This window comes from Anolis sagrei, chromosome 3 (genome assembly GCF_037176765.1).
Source record: "Anolis sagrei isolate rAnoSag1 chromosome 3, rAnoSag1.mat, whole genome shotgun sequence".
NCBI lineage: Eukaryota > Metazoa > Chordata > Lepidosauria > Squamata > Dactyloidae > Anolis > Anolis sagrei.
In genome coordinates this window covers 210,967,594-210,984,708 of record NC_090023.1, presented here as the reverse complement: position 1 = coordinate 210,984,708, position 17,115 = coordinate 210,967,594, and the positions used below count along the sequence as shown (strand labels likewise).

At 41.6% G+C, this 17,115-nt stretch overlaps 1 protein-coding gene across 5 annotated transcripts in view; it reads right to left on the bottom strand.

Annotated features, from left to right (window-relative positions):
* The window catches only part of SORCS1 (sortilin related VPS10 domain containing receptor 1), a 512,256-nt gene extending 495,905 nt beyond the window's left edge, over positions 1–16,351 (bottom strand). For 3 of the 5 annotated variants that reach the window (XM_060768373.2, XM_060768372.2, XM_060768374.2), the window contains exon 1: positions 15,264–16,350. In XM_060768373.2, coding sequence (XP_060624356.2) covers positions 15,264–15,764 — 501 coding nt within the window. In that variant the 5' untranslated portion in view covers positions 15,765–16,350. Of the gene's footprint in view, positions 1–15,263 lie in introns of all 5 variants that reach the window. The other 2 variants (XR_009631038.2, XM_067465847.1) reach the window with 1 other exon arrangement.
* Positions 16,352–17,115: the final 764 nt, after the last annotated feature.

The following is a 17,115-nucleotide window of genomic DNA, read 5'->3' as shown; positions in this document are numbered from 1 at the left end:
AGTTGGTTGAAAAAAAGGCTGATTCCCATTGCAATTCAGTGGTTGAAAGGACACAGAGTACAAGCTGAACATAAGGACTCCATTAAGTGACTGTATATATTTTGTGTGCCGAAGATTTCTGGTTCCCTGGTGAGTTCAAAGCTTGGATCCAAAACCAATCCAGCCTTTATATATAGAAGTTCAGGTTTATCTTCTTTGTTCAACATCAAGCCAGTTCTCTCAACCTGTGAACTGTCGTTTTTCATTGCTCTTCATCACATTCAAGTTATTCTTGTGATTTTTAGTGAATATATATGTTATCAGCATATCTTATAAAAGAAATTGTGTGCTTTTAAAAAGCAAGCTGAGCTGCACAATGGAAAATGCAGATGGATCATGACAAAGACAAAAAAGAATTATGGGAGCCATTTGGTTGGGCTGTGAAACATAAAATGCTTCTCAGTTTGTCAGGAAAACTACTTTCTATTTCAAGGGCTGGCAGCAATTTATGTTGGCTTGTTTCTACTGACTGCTCTCTCACTGTAGGATTTGGTTTCATAGCAGCAGGGAGTATGAGGGATTTGTGAAGTATACACACCAGAAGATTGCAATGACCCTAATGTGGATGAGGTGAAAGGGGAACTTTGGAGATCATTATTTTGTGCTTGATGGCACGTTGCGGCTTAATACGCTCCTGTCCGTTTTTAAACCTTACGAGAAACCATCAAGATCCCATTCATTCTGATAAGGACTTTGTAATGACAGAAACACACTACCATAGCACAGACATGAGAATCAAAAACTAAGAAAAGCACAGCACATGCCTTACCTTAGACCAGTCTTTCTCACACATCATTGTACTTTCCAAGGCAAGGTATGTTCACATTACCATCAGGCCCGTAGCCAGGATTTCGTTTCGGGGGGGGCTGAATTTTTTTTCAGGGGGGGTTTCGGGGGGGGGGGGGGCTGAGTTTCGGGGGGGGCTGAGTCTGAGTGAAAGAGGGGCTAGCCTAGCAAACCTTTTGTATCGTTACCCCAATACCCCCATGCATATGGGATATATTGAGTATGGTGATCAGATCATGATATGAATAAACATAACAGTTTAAATAATGCACCATTAAGGCCTTTTCGCGAACCACCATGAAAATTTCGGGGGGGGCTGAAGCCCCCCGAGCCCCCCCCCCCCTGGCTACATGCCTGATTACCATATAATCTAACATAAGAATGCATTGCAAATATCTCTCTTACAGAACACCGTGTGGTAGATGTTCTATTCAGTGCAAGAAATACAAGAGCACTCAGATTTAAAGATTTATACTTTTAGGCACCCAGGATTGAGCTCTTACACATAAAGATGTTCAAACATTATCAGTTTACGGGCATCAATTCCAAGACAGCAAATGCAGTTATTCTATAGAGTGTGTTTATGCCAAAGAATGAAGCTGCATTATCATTCTGCCTCTGTGTTGCTCACTTTGCCTTTTCAATAGTAACAACAACAACAAAAATCTCATTATGCCATCTTATTACCAAACTGCCTTATCATAAGGGTTTCTCTTCTGAAACCAATTTCTTTGCGTGATTATTTAGAGAAATAACTACAGGTTTCTTTTATGGGTGTGACATTTTTCCCCTCTTGCTTAACGTCTTATAAAGGAAGATGTTTGGACTTGGGGGACATACTATAATCAGTCTGGTTTTCTAATTTCACAAAGATGGACCTGATTTGAAGGCTATGCTGCTTTGAAATTGGGTCCCTCGTTTTGAAACATTCTATATAGAAAAGAGTATTTCTGTATAAAACGATGAACATCTTACAAGCCCTTTTCCAATAAACAATATAAGTTTTCATTGACATAGCTACAACCCTATACACATTGTCCTTGGAATATATCTGACTCAAAACAAAGGATGGAATCCAAAAATGGATTCCCACTAACAGAACAGTAGAATTATCTATGTATTGTTTATTTACTGCATTTATATCCCGCCCTTCTCACCCCGAAGGGGACTCAGGGCGGCTCACAAAAAAGGCAGAATTTGATGTCATGAATACATACATAGAATAAAGCAACATATACATTAAAACCACATAATTAAAACATATCAAATTTAAAACAATTACTTAAAATGACACAATCCAAAAGCATATTTTAGGAGCCACTCCGGTTGTCACTTGCATTATTCATTATTGCACTGGGAATCATTGTCCAATGGCTTGGTCCCACAACCATGTCTTTACTTTCTTCCTGAAGGTCAGGAGGGAGGGGGCTGATTTAATGACTCTGGGGAGGAAATTCCATAGCTGAGGAGCCACCACTGAGAAGGCCATGTCTTTCATTCCCATCAAGCGCACATATGAGGGGGGTGGGATCGCAAGCAGGGCCTCCTCAGATTATTTTAACCTCCGAGATGATTCATAGAGGGAGATACGTTTGGACAGGTAAGCTGGGCCAGAACTATTTAGGGTTTTATAGGCTGAAGCCAGCATTTTGAATTATGCTTGGTAGCAGACTAGCAGTGGAGATGATGCAACAGGGGGGTTTTGTGCTCCCTGTATCCTACTCAAGTAAGAAACCTGGTGCCCGTTGGACTACTTGAAGCTTCTGAACAGTCTTCAAAAGCAACCTCACATAGAGCGTGTTGCAGTAGTCTATTCAAGATGTAACAAGAGCATGGACTACCATGACCAAATCTAACTTCCTAAGGTACGGGTGCAACTGGTGTACAAGGATTAATTGTACAAAAGTTTCCCTGGCCACCGCTTAGACCTGGGGTTCCAGATTCAGTGATTAATCCAGGATCACTCCCAAGCTGCGAACAAGTGTCTTCAGGGGGAGTGTAACCCCATCCAACAAATGATGTAACCGTATACCCTGTTTGGCCTTGCGACTGACCAGGAGTACCTCTGTCTTGTCTGGATTCAATGTCAATTTATTCGCCCTCATTCAGGTTTTCACAGCCTTCACTCTCATCCAGGTTGTCACAAGGATCCACCATAACTCAGGAATAATGCAATTTCCCTCTGTCACTACTACCCCTTGAATGCTCCTCCAAACCCTCTGGTGGGTTAGGAAACATAGGGAACAGTTTCTTGGTGGCATGTTAGGACGCAGTGAGAATGTAAGTAGAAGAAAGTTCTGAAACCTCTACCAGAGGATTTATGCTGTTGAGACTTATTTCCACATAAACATAAGTAAGACTGGGGTGGCCAAATCTTTAGCTGTTATTTACAATAAATTACTGTATGCATGCAAGTCAGGAATATGTTTTCATGGGTGGCGAATTGATAACTGCATATCAGAAAACAAGGCATCTCATACGTTATTTATATGTATACAACTGTCTTATCTTTGTTAAAGGTTTTGATGGCTTAGGGCCCTTTTTAGCCTTCACACACACACACACACACACAACAATTCACACTTCCCAGACTAATATTCAGATTGGAACACTGCAATACTTTGAACTGTGAAGTTCTTTGAATTCTGTGATGCAGTTCTTGGCTTAAACTTTGCATGCAAAACCCCTACATCATGAAAAGTTGCATATAAAATGTGTACATTATGGAAATCATACTATGTATAAATGCGCGTGTATGTATTTGAAAAATTATAAATCACTTCAGAAAGCATTCAGAGCAGATTTATGTCTGAATAAATATGAAACTGAAACAGACTTGAAAGAAACTATTTAGATGTTAAAATACACTTCTGGAAGAAATGTCATTTATATTCCATTCTCTCTTGGCATCTACAGGAGGTCCTTAGTATCCACTGTGGTTTCGTTCAAGGATCTCCCATGAAAACTGACGAGAAAAGAGGAAGTGAACAATCTGGGGATGCTCAAGTTTCATTATATGCAAGGGTATAGTAAAGTCATTTCCCTTATATAAAATGGCAATATGAAGGTTTTGGATTCTTAGAAATATTTTCAAGCCATGGATGGTTCAACCCATAGATACAGAAGAGTTGACATATTAAAAGTGGGCAGCTATTTTGAATGTTCTCATGTATTGACATAATGATTATGATGTCCACATCCTTTGAGAACTAATTTTAAAACACCTAGCAGTATGTTTACTTTCTCACTTCAAGGACACAAAAGGTTTCTCTTATTAATGCCAGTGGCTTTTCTGTGGCTATGGATTTCTATACATCTCCCAACTTCATCTAAGGGTATTTGAACAACCTGAATGCCATTTTTTCCCATCATACATCAACTCAGCTCTAGACAAATTCTTCCTTAACTTTCAGTTATTTTAACAGAGGAGTCTAGGATGAATTCAAACTTATATTCAGATTCATATTTAGCCACTTTGAGTATCCACTCTCCAACTGGAACTCTATCAAGAAAGGGCTGAACCATACACATTCCATTTTGTTCAAGCCATTGGGTTCTATTATATTCCATAGGCCAATGGCAGACCCCTGCAGCACATTCTCCAACTGTCCTGATTTCTTATCCATCACACTTTTTCCAACTGTTTTTAAATGCCCAAGTTTTGTTCTCCTCTTCCCAATGTTTTTTTTTTGTCCCCAACTTACTTCCATGATGTGAACTGAGTTCAACATTCAAGAATAATTTGCACCCTTGCCCTTCCCAGGAGACTCAGGAAAAAACAAACTACTGCGATATCCTCTAACGTGTGTGTTCTTCCTCATCAATAATTTTAGGCATTGTGATCAAATTCTGTTGTTGCTTCTCCCCATTTGTCCCGGCTTTCATCTGTGGCTCCATCTACACTGCCATATGAAATCCAAATCATCTGCTTTGTACTGGGTTATATGGCAGTGTAGACTAATATAATCAAATTCAATGCAGATAATCTGGATTTTATATGGCAGTGTAGATGGGGCCTATAAAATATTGGAAGGTATGGGTTTAAGGAGATTCCTGTTTCAACTCCTGGCCACTTGCTAATAGAATCCATCAGAATCTCCCACCCCCAATTGCTTCTCAACTTTTACAAGAAAGCTCTAGGAGACGTGTCCATGTAGAATTCAGTGCCACCAGTCTGCTGATGATACAAAACTGTTATTTCTCCTTTCCAGACATCTTCAAAGAAGTGGTTTCACTTCAAACTAGTGGTGTCTATCAATAATAGAAAGGACTGAACAAACTTAGTGCAGGTAGAGGTTCCTAATCAATCAAAATGTAGATCGGGGAACAGAGATTGTGTCTTTACAGAGTAAGGTCACACTATCCATGAAGACACAAGTTCATGGCTTGGGTATATTCTTGAACTCAGCTGGAGGTACAGGTTTCTGCAGTGATCAGAAGTGCATTTTAACACTTAAAACTGCTGCACTAACTGCATCTATTCCTGGAAACACTTGATTTTGCCATGATGACAAATGCCTTACCTACTTTCTGTTTGTAACACATTCTTGTGTGGCTGTTTTTAAGAATGTTTGGAAATTTCACATGGTACCTTTGTACCATGGTTGCAGTCAGATTGTTAACTGAGGTTGGATTATAGGAGCATTGCAGTTCCCTTGCCATAGCAGTGCCACTTGCTGCCAGTCTGTTTGCAGGCATAATTCCAAGTGCTAGTACCTACAAGGCACTATACAGTTCAATCTAAGCTATCTGACAGATCATATCTCACTGTATAAGCCTGCCTCAACTTTGAAAACTTCAGTGAGTCCCTTCTGTCAGTCCCAACACTTTCCTAGACATGGCTATTAGCAACATGAGATAAGGCTTTCTTGGTGGCTGCTACATGATCTGGAACTCCTAAAGAAGCTAGGAAGTCCTTTGACTTCTTGTCCTTCTATCAGCAGGCAAAGATTTTATTATTATTATTATTATTATTATTATTATTATTATTATTATCATTGTCATCGTCATTATCATCATCCCAATTGGATTTTCAGATTTGAAGATTCTTAATGAAAGGTCTTTTAAGGTGTAATTTTATTGTTCTTTTAAACTGTTTTTAAACTATTTTAATTATAGGTTTTAAATTGTTTTTGACTATTGTCAGAACTTTAATTCCATGTTTTTAATTACATTATATTCAATTTAATGTGTAAGCACTGAATTCTCGCCAAGGTGAGCCAGGAATGATCCTTCATGTGTTTCTCACTCTCCCTTCCCCAACATGTAAGGAAAAGGTTATACAAATACCTTATACATTTTCTAATATGATTCATGGAACTCACTTAAAAGAGATGCATGTAACTCTCTTTAAACTCTTACTCTAGATTCTGTTGCACACAATTGTAAAAACCCTAACCATTTTGATACCTCTGTGAATTAATCTTCAACTGCTAACCATCTTTATCTACAAAATATACAAAATGACAGTTTTCAAAATGTGTAGATTCTTTACAGTTGAAAAACCTGTAAATTGCTATCTTACTACTTTAGACCCTTAAACAGTTACACTCTGCTATCGTAATAGAAGAGGCATGTCATAAATTATACCCCACAGTAGAGATTAATGTTCTGTGATTTGCTGAAGTCCAGTATGAAGGCGTAATCATAGAAAACAACACATTCCTCCTACTAGCTTTCAGAGATTCAACACTCTTGATTTTTTGACAGGGAATATAGGTCTTTACTGACTGGATAACAGGCAGAATTTCTATATGTATGGGTCCACCCGCCCCCCTTGGTGCTTGATAAACTGATACATTTTGGATTTCCATCTATTTATGCAGCTCTTAAAGGCTGGCTTTCAATCATTGTCCCCTGCCTTGATGCTTTGTTATATCAGTGATGGGGCTACCTTCTGAGCAATAATGGGAGATCAGCTACTTAACTGATAAAAAAAAACTAGAGAGAAGAAAGTAGGACTAAATCGTCACTTTACAAAGTGGAGGGGTAGAAACCCTGAGGTTCTCCAAGAATCCATTATTATGCCTAGTGATTTTTTAAAATATATTTATCACTATTCTGGAGTTAAGAATGAGCAGTGAAGTATCACTGGTGATAGTAGCACTAAATTCCAGATTTAAAGAAAAGGTTTACAAAGAGGACTTCAATATCTTCTTGTGAAGGAAGCAATCCAGGGTGCTAAATCTACTTTGGAGACAAGATTCAGCTTCTAGATAACTCTTTGAAAGTTTGGGAGGGAATGTGGATTGGAATCCCTGCCTCACTGACATGGAAAGCACCAGACACATTGCGGGGACCATGCTTGGAATACTATGTACAGCTCTGACTGCCATTATTGAAAACCAATACTATAGATCTCTAAAATGTAATTAAAAAGCAGTCAAGATGATAAAGGTTCTGGAACAATTTACCTACAAGAAAACATTATGGCAAGATCCCCCTATCGATGGATTCTATATCCAAGGTTTCACTTACCCATGCTTTAAAAATACCCTCACCCCTCCCCAGGAATGTTTTGGGATCTCTCTATGTCCTCCAGCATGATGATTCTGACCCAAGTATAGTCAAAATATAGGATTTGCTTTATGCATGGTTTTAAGTCCCATCATGGAACATGTTTCGTGCAGATATGGGGTATTGACATTTGGGACCATGTATCCTGGGGAAAATGTGAAAAATAAGATCAAGTAAAGCTCAGCATGGTTTGGAAAAACCAAGAGATGTCCCATGACATGAATGGCAAGAGATTTGGGACAGATGAAATACTTCTTTACATTGCCCATGGTAAAAAGGTAGGTTTTGCTACCACAAGATGTAAAAATAGTCATCTTCTGCTTGTGGACCTCTCATAGTATCTGTTTGGTACCCATGGGTGAAACAAAAATGATTGACAACAAAAGCTCTGACTTTATGGCATTTATATTTTTATTCTTGACCCTTACCATACCCCAATCCCTGCAACCTATTGGAATATAACTAGCACAAATATGAAATATGAAATAAATTTTACACAGCAATAACTGGTTTGGCTATATATGTATTCAAGTCTCCTGTTGAGTTATGGTGGCCCTATGGATATCATAAGGTTTTCTTTGGCAAGAATACTCATGTCCTTCTTCTGAAATATAGTCTGCAGCACCTGGTATTCACTGATGATCTCCTATCCAAGTACTAACCAGGGTTGACCTACTTAGCTTAGATCTGATAGGATTTGTTGCCTTTAGGGTACCCTGTACAAATATTTTCCATTTATATAACCGTTGTCTGAATTTCTCATAACAGTTTACATACACTGATACAGTTACAGCAACCCTTGATCTCCACTCTCAGAGAAACGAATATGCTAAAGATCACCCTGTGAATTCATGTTTGAAGTGAAAGCTTAACCTCTGACTTTTCCAATTATGCTTCCTCCTCTCAAAAAGCATTATCCCACTGTTTTGCTTGTCATGCCAATCTTTAAGGTGCAAGGTCCTTGTCTGGAAAAGGGGAATTGAGTTCTAAAGGCTAGAAAACAATACATTGAAACAGTTCCTTATATTTTTATCATAAAAGTCTATTTCCAAATACAAAGATATGGAACTAAGTCTATCTAGATATCTCACTCCATTAGTTCAAGAGCAAATTTCTTATCTAATGTGTATCAACACATCACAGGGTATACTGTTAAAATCTGAAATCTACCACAACATATCATGAAGGCCACTATCTTGGCCAACATAGTCATGATGCCTACATATTTTTGTTCATGATGAGAAGAAGATTGAGTGGGAATGTGCTATTGCACTTATTCCTGCCTGTGAACTTTCCACAGCATCTGGTTGGATATCATACATGCAAAATGGTGAGCTAGATAGGTCTTTAGCTTGGTGGCTTCTATGGAAGTGAATTCACTGATGGTTTTAGTCCATACTTTTCAGCTATGCAACTATACCTATGTCACACATAGATTCAGCACCTTGGACAGATACTTCAACTCTACCCATCCCAATACACAGGAGGAAAAGGCAGATTTTCTTTATTCCAAAGTTGTACCCACATTGAACACTTATAGCATTTTGATACCACTCTAACTGTCATGGTTTCATCCTCCAAAATCTGAGATTTGTAATTTGCTGAAATACTCAGAATTTTCTACTATGAAACTCCAGTACACCCTCTAGATTTACAGCATAAAAGCTCTCTGATAGATAATTCTACATTCTTCAGCAAAGCAAAAATCCCAAGATTTCACATGACGGAACCATACCAGTGGCATCAAAGTGTTATATTTGTGTCTCGTGTATACATCCCATGCCTCTCACAGCTAAATCCTGACTTTATATCAAACATCATAGCTCAGAAACTTTGTTATTGAAATACATTCAAAGTATTGTGAAATGTCCAAATAATGAGAAAATTTGATAACTTGAGGTGTTGCATGCACTGATATAATGTTAGCTATAGAGCTATATATGGGAGACTGGAACAATTATAATCAATTTATGGTGGTTGCCAGGAAGAGTCATGTGGTAACACTGGCCCAGATTCTAGACTATATAAGGAAGGTGAGATATAAGGAGAAGGCAACCAGATTCTAGATTGTGCCACTGCTGGAACTATCATAGTTATTTCTGGTTGTCATGCTACTGAAGACATTTTCATATTATTGTATTTTAGGGTTCAAATTATTTCTCTTCAATTGGCACAAGCTGCTGGAAACATGAATGAAAGCATATCTCAAAGATACAGTCTTGACATACGCAAGTAATAGTGCTGTCAGAAGAAGAGGGGAAAGAAGAAGTAATAGTAGAGGAGGAGGAATCCAAAGCTAGATTTCATTTTTAATACTGGACATAACTGAAAATCCTGGCTTACAGTTTTAAAAAGTCATATAAAACTATAGACATCTCATAAGTTCATAAAAAGGCCTTGTTTTTGTTTCACATAACAGTTCAATGCCAATTTCATCTTCTGCATTCTCAAACCATCAAATAAACATCATAGAATCATAGAGTTGGAAGAGACCTCATAGGCCATCAAGTCCAACCCCCTGCCAAGAAGCAGGAAAATTGCATTCAAAGCACCCTCAACAAGTTAAAGAATTATTTCATTAATCATCATCATCATCATCATCATCATCATCAGTTGGCCAATATCAAGCATGGGCATGTGAAAAATGTGGTCAAAGACTATATCCAAAGAGTCAGAAAGGTTTTGAAGAGCAAATTAAATGGTGGAAATACGATCAAGGCTATCAACACCTGGGCCATCCCCGTCATTAGATACACTGCTGGAATTATGAACTGGACACAAGCAGAGCTGGATGATCTGGACAGAAAAACAAGAAAACTGATAACAATCCACTACTCATTACACCCACGTAGTGATGTTGACAGACTTCACCTGCCCAGAAAATCAGGAGACAGAGGGCTTCTGCAAGTGAAACAAATGGTAGAAGAAGAGAAACATGCACTGGCAGATTATGTGAAAAGCAGTCAAGAACCAACATTGAGGGAAGTCAATAGTAGTAAACTGCTTAAAGTGCAAAACACAAGAGGGAATACCGTAAAAACACAATCCTGAGCAGAAGAGAAAACTGGCAAAAGAAGGCACTCCATGGACAGTTCCTGGGAAAAATTGAGAGCCAAATTGACAAAGAAAAAACATGGATGTGGCTCACAAATGGAACTCTGAAAAAGGAGACGGGGGGCCTGATTCTGGCAGACCAAGAACAAGCCATTAGAACAAAATGCCATCAAAGCCAGAATTGAAAAGTTGGAAACAGATCCCAAATGTATACTCTGCAAAGAAGCAGATGAAACAATAGATCGCATCCTCCGCTGCCTCAAGAAGATTGCGCAGACAGACTACAAGCAGAGGCACAACACTGTTGCTCAGATGATTCATTGGAACTTGTGCCACAAATATCATCTCCCTGCAACAAAGAACTGGTGGTATCATAAGCCTGAAAGGGTTACAAAAAATGAACACGTCAAACTACTCTGGGACTTCTGAACTCAGACAGACAGTGTTTTGGAGCACAGTACTCTTGACCTCACGATCGTGTTAAAAAACAAAGTATGGATAGTCGATGTTGCAATCCCAGATGACAGCAGGATTGAAGAGAAACAACTGGAAAAGCTGACACGATGTGAGGATTTAAAGATTGAACTGCAAAGACTCTGGCTCAAGCCAGTCAAGGTGGTCTCAGTGGTGCAGTGCCTAAAGACATTGGGTGCAGTGCCTAAAGACCTTGGCCTGCACTTAAACACAATAGGCACTGACAAAATTACCATTTGCTAGCTGCAGAAGGCCACCTTACTGGGATATGCACGCATTATTCGCCGATATATCACACAGTCCTAGACACTTGAAAAGTGTCCAACGTGTGATCCAATACAACAGCCAGCAGAGTGATTTTGTCTGCTGTGGACTCATCCTGTTGTGATGATGATGATGATGATGATGATGATGATAATGAGATTTTACACATTTAAAGCAAAAAAGCTGCATCCATTCAACATGAGTATCTTCTATATTGTGGAAACACATCAGAAATGTTTTATATCAATTGTGTGGTAAAATGTTCAGATACAAGCAAGCTGAAAAGGTCATGAATTAATACCTGAAGAACTTTTCGATAGTCACTTCAAAACAAACACTGAAATAAAGGCAAATGGAGACTGTAGCATTTTGTAATTCACAGTAGAGTGATGATTTGTTTTGGCTTAATTGAAAAATTGTGATCTTGACTCCTCTGCTTCATAACCCGAGACTACCCAGTGGAGGCTTTTAAATATGTTGTGAAGTTGTAAGTCAGGCTGAAGCAGCGACCAACTTTTCAATCAGTTTTAAACATCAACAATTCAAAGTGTACAATTCATTTTTAAAGACACTGTGAGAGCTGTTCAGCAGTGGAACTCTTTGCTCCGGAGTGTGGTGGAGGCTCCTTCTTTGGAGGCTTTTAAATAGAGGCTGGACGGCCATCTGTCAGGTGTGCTTTGAGTATGATTTTCCTGCTTCTTGGTGGGGGTTAGACTGGATGGCCCACAAGGCCTCTTCCAACTCTATGATTCTATAATTTTAACTATATCAGAGATCCAGAAGGCAAAAAAGAAAACAGATAAAATGACCCAAAGACTTGCAAGAGCATGTTGTTGTTGTTTTGATTGCTTACTTGAGTTGATTTAAAAGTTCCTGAAAAGTCTATAAATTACAGTCTAGTCAATGAAGTCTGGCTCCTGGAGAAATGCTGACATGAACACAGAATGCGTGCAATGAGATTTATATTCACATATTTTTAAAAAGGAAGGGATAATGGTCAGATCATTCCATTCATTTCCCCCCTGCCAATTAAAAACCCACTAGAGGCATAGCTAAAAGTAGCAGCACCATGGACATGAGGGAGAATGATACTTTAAATGTGCTATTGTGAAGAACTGACTGCTTCATTTAAAAAAATCCTTTTTGTTGTTGTTGTTCCCTCTTATATTCCTTTGGCTCACTTTCCCTGTTCACTAAGAAGCAGCTCCCAGGGATCTGCATTATTCAGAGTCTCAGTCTGTATTGTCCTGATTCTCTAAAAACTGAAGTCCAGTTTATACCAACACTGCTGTGAAAGAAAGTGGCTCAGTTTATCAGAATGAAATCTGCAGCAGAGTGTCATAAGAGACGTCGTGAAAGCAGAATTACCTTTGAAAAAATAGAAGACATTCAGGATGAAAAGGAGCCGGGTTACTGGAGATACAGATGAGAGAAACTGACTCATTTTAACACCACAGGGATAAACCCAAGAACAACAGGTGAACGGGCATCCTCTTCCCGCAAGTTTAGCTTCATTTTTATATAAACGGACACTTGAACTGCCTCAAGGGAACAAATGGTACATTGTGAACCAATCTTCGGTTGCAAACCTGAGCTTTTTAATGTGCTTGGGGAAAAGTGAAAAGAGTTAGGGACAAGCTTGAGGGAGATTGTACAAGTGGCGTCCCTTTGATCAAAACCGAATCTTCATTGCCTGCGACATGAACTATTAAATTAAAGCTAGGGGACCATAGACTACTGACAGAATACAAACTGAGATACACTTTTCTATTCCGGCGTCCCAGTTGGGGAAGCACAGCTTTATAAATTTTCCAAAACAATGTGCCATTTATACAATAAAAGAGGGAAATGTGGGGGGAAACAACTTGTTTGTGGGTGGAAAGAAAGGGCAAAACCAGGATGCATGCTATCAGAAGAGGCAGAAAATAGACATGCAGCAGATGAAGACAGGGCTCCCCAGTTGCCTCACACAGAGTTTATAGCACTCCTGTCCATGCTTTCCTGCTGCCACCATTCATCTTTATCACTTTGCCACACTCGTGCCACTTGTCACAACAAGGAGCATCTCAGGGCTGAAATAGCTGACCCTTTTCAGCTTTCAAACAACACACACACACCCTTCCACAGAAGTGAACACCTTTTTTCTTCCAGTCAGCTCAGAAAACCCTTTTCCATTCATTGCACACAGAGATTAGGGTTCATTCTTTTTAAAAAATCCAGGGCATGGATGTCTTCAAATGCACCTAGTAGCATGCCAAGTGGAGCAGGAAACTTTCTGCTCCAGAGAGGATGTCAACACAAGACACAGAAAATAGTTGATTTAAAATAGATGTACAGTAGACTCTCTGTTAACTGGAATTCAAGGAACTGGAACTCTCAAGCAATCGGCAAACCAGCAGAAATAATACTTTCAATAAAGACATAACAATTGCAACATTCACACTTGCCTCAAGCAAACAAGACTTCTTTCTCCCACCCTGGACATTCTACAGACATATAAACCTCACTTGCCTTGTTTCCAACAGACCTCACAACCTCTGAGGATGCCTGCCATAGATGTGGGTGAAACGTCAGGAGAAAATGCTTCTGAAACATGGCCATACAGCCCAGAAAACTCATAGCAACCCAGTAAAATAAAAACAATTTTAGCGAAAATGTTGCATTAATGTCAAGTGTGTCTGTATTTGTCTTAATTTTCTTAAAATATCAAGTCAATACAATGTTTATGACTGGCATATTTTTAATAGTAAATGCTCAAGCAGCCAGAACGACATTGACATGGCATCTACCAATCCCCATGGTGTCAATGAACTGTGGGTGCACCGTAGAATGAATCTGTTTCACATGACTTTTTAAACTGCCATGGCTCAATGCTAGGGAGTCATGAGTTGTAGTTTTACAAGGTGTTTAGGTACCTCTGCCAAACTACAAAACCTTGGATAGCTTAGCATTGAACCATGACAGTTAAAGTAGTGTCAAACTGCATTGATACTACAACCAAAGAGTGGACAAAACTCTGAATAGAACAGTGGCTTCCAACCTGTGGTCTGTGGACTACCAGTGGTCAGTAAGAAGTAAAATATGGTCCGTGGCCTCACCGTTACTACACCATTGGAACAAGAGCAACTGGTCTCTTGAAACCCTCTTATAGTGCCGAGGCTTATTAAATATGGTTTTCTGTGGGTGAGCAGATGGCAACTACTGGATGGCATATGTTCTGCATCAGAAACTAGAACTTATATGGTCTATCCACTGTCCTTTTCTGAATCAGCACCCCAAATAACCAAACCAAATCTAAAGTTGACCAAAAAGTAATTCGTAACCCTTTGGGTACTAATGTGGGAGAGGGTCACTGGTCAAAATGGTATCTGGTCAAAGTGGTATCTGGTCGAAGTGGTCCCTGGTCAAAGTGATATCTGGTCAAAGTGGTATCTGGTCAAAGTGGTCCCTGGTCAAAGTGGTATCTGGTCAAAGTGGTCCCTGGTCAAGTGGCCCTGGTCAAATTGGTCCCTGGTCAAAGTAGTCCCTAATCAGGTGTTCCCTGGTCAAAGTGCTCCTTAATGAAGTGGTCACTGGTCAAGTGGTCCCTAGTCAAAGTGGTATCAGGTCAAAGTGGTCCCTGGTCAAAGTGTACCCTAATCAAAGTGGTCCCTGGTCAAAGTGGTCCCTGGTCCAAGTGGTCCCTGGTCCAAGTAGTCCCTGATCAAAGTGATCCCTGCTCAAGTGGTAACTGGTCAAAGTGGTCCCTAGTCAAGTAGCCCTGGTCAGAGTAGTCCCTGTCCAAAAAAAGGTTAGGAACCACTAGAGTAGAGAGAAGGGGGCAGCAGAGGGGGGGATTCCAAGCGCATCCTTTGCTGCCTGGGTCTTTGGGATGAAGCAGCAGCAGCAGCAGGGACTGGAAGGCGGGGAGTGCCTCGACACTGTGGAATGAATGCAGCTTGGACACGACTTTCAATGCTGGGGCATCCTGGGATTTGTAGTCGAAGGAGCCCTCCTCTTTGGCGGAGAAGACCTTGTGACAAACTCCCGCGATTCCCTAGTCCGAAAGTGGTGTCGAAGCGCATTCATTCCAGGGTGTAGACGCAGCAGGAGCGAGGGGCGGGCCGGGGGCGCGGAGGGCAACTACTCACGCTGCTGTTGTGTCCGGACCAGTGGACCATGGCTTGGTTGTGGGCCGAGTCTCCGGTGAGGGCGAAGGTGGTGCTGGTCAGCTTGAGCTCCTCGGGTCGGAAGCGGGTGGCGGGCTCCGGGCGGCTCTCCGGCGGCTGGGCGTCTCGGGCTTTCCGGCTTTGCCGCCTCCGCCTCCGCGCCGCCTGATTGGGGAGCGGGAGGCCGAGCGGAGACGAGAGGGAGGCGGAAGCGGAGGTCCCGGGTCCGCGGGGGAGAGCAGAAAGAGGGTCCGGCTGCCCGCCTTCCAAGGAGAGAGGCTTCTTCCCCAAAGCGGCCAAGAAGAGCCGACCCGAGGCGCCCTCCTTGACCTCCTCTGGGTTCCTCGCCCTCAAGCGCAGCAATAATCCTGGCTGGAGCCGGTGTTGCCCTTGCCCTTGGCAAGCCTGGCAAGTGATCTCCGCCCCGATGAAGCCAAACGGGAGCATCAGCACCAGCCACGTCCAGCCCGCAACTTTTCCCATCGCCCTCGACGCCGTTGAAAGACTTGTGTATGTGTCAAAAAAGAGAAGAAAGACAGAGCAAGGCTATGGGAGAACAGCAGAGATAGATGTTTCTCTTGTGGACCCAACGGGGAGAGGCACGAGGCAGCGATAACTCCAAAGAAGTTTTTTTTCCCCCTCCCGAGAGCTTTCTTCGCTTCCTTTCGGATTTCTTTCCCCCCGTTTTTTCCCTCCAAAAGATCGGGCTTTTTGATGGGGAAAAGGGATGAAGAAAAGCCACAACCACACGAGGGAGGAGCTGGAGCAGCGCGAAAGAGAGAGAGAATGGAGAAAAAGAGAAAAAGGAGAGAGAGAGAGATGAGAGAGGATGCGCGCGCCAGCCAGCCCTGCTTGGCGGTTTCTGGGCGCTGCTTTTGGAGAAGTCCAAAAGAGAGAGAAAGGGAGAGAGAGGGAGGGAGAGTAGTCATAACCCGCCTCTTTCTCCCTCCTCGTTTCTCTCCCGCCCTCCCCAACCCGGTTTCCCTTTCGCCAATCGCTTCTCCTCCTCCTCTCTGGGATTTTCTCGTCGTTTGGGTGTTAGAGCGCCGACGCGGCGTCCCCTTCCTTCCTCCCTTCCTTCCCTCCTTTTTCCCTCGCTCCCTCCCTCCTTCTCTCCCCTCCCCTCCTCCTCCTCCATCTCGCCAACTTTCTCCTTCTCTCCATCTCCCATCAGGATCCGCCGGCCTCCGTCTCTTTGGGGTGCGTTTACCTCCCCAGCGCGACTCAGGACAGGTTTACAACCACATCTGTAAACCACATCTGGTTCCTCTAGGTTTGAGAAAAGCGGGTTGTATATCGCACTCGAAGTTTCATGCAGGGGAAAATAAAGATGGGGGATGGGAACCCGTTTGTCTGTATGTCTGTATTAACTTGTGTCTATAGCAGGCATTGGCCAACTTGTGCCGTCCAGGTGTTTTGGGCTTCAACTCCCACCATTCCTAACAGTCTCAAGTCCTTTCCTTTCCTATCTCAGCCGCTTAAAAATGTTAGAAGGTTGAGGGTGGCTAATCAAAAACCTTGGAGTCCCCGTGGACAACAATTTAAACATAAGCCAACAATGTGATGCAAACGCCAATGGGATTTTGGCCTGCATCAATAGGAGCATAGTGTCTAGATCTAGGGAAGTAATGCTACCCCTCTATTCTGCCTTGGTTAGACCACACCTGGAATACTGTGTCCAATTCTGGGCACCACAATTGAAGAGAGATATTGACAAGCTGGAATGTGTCCAGAGGAGGGCGTCTAAAATGATCAAGGGTCTGGTGAACAAGTCCTATGAGGAACAGCTTAAAGAGCTGGGCATGTTTAGCCTGAAGAAGAGAAGACTGAGAGG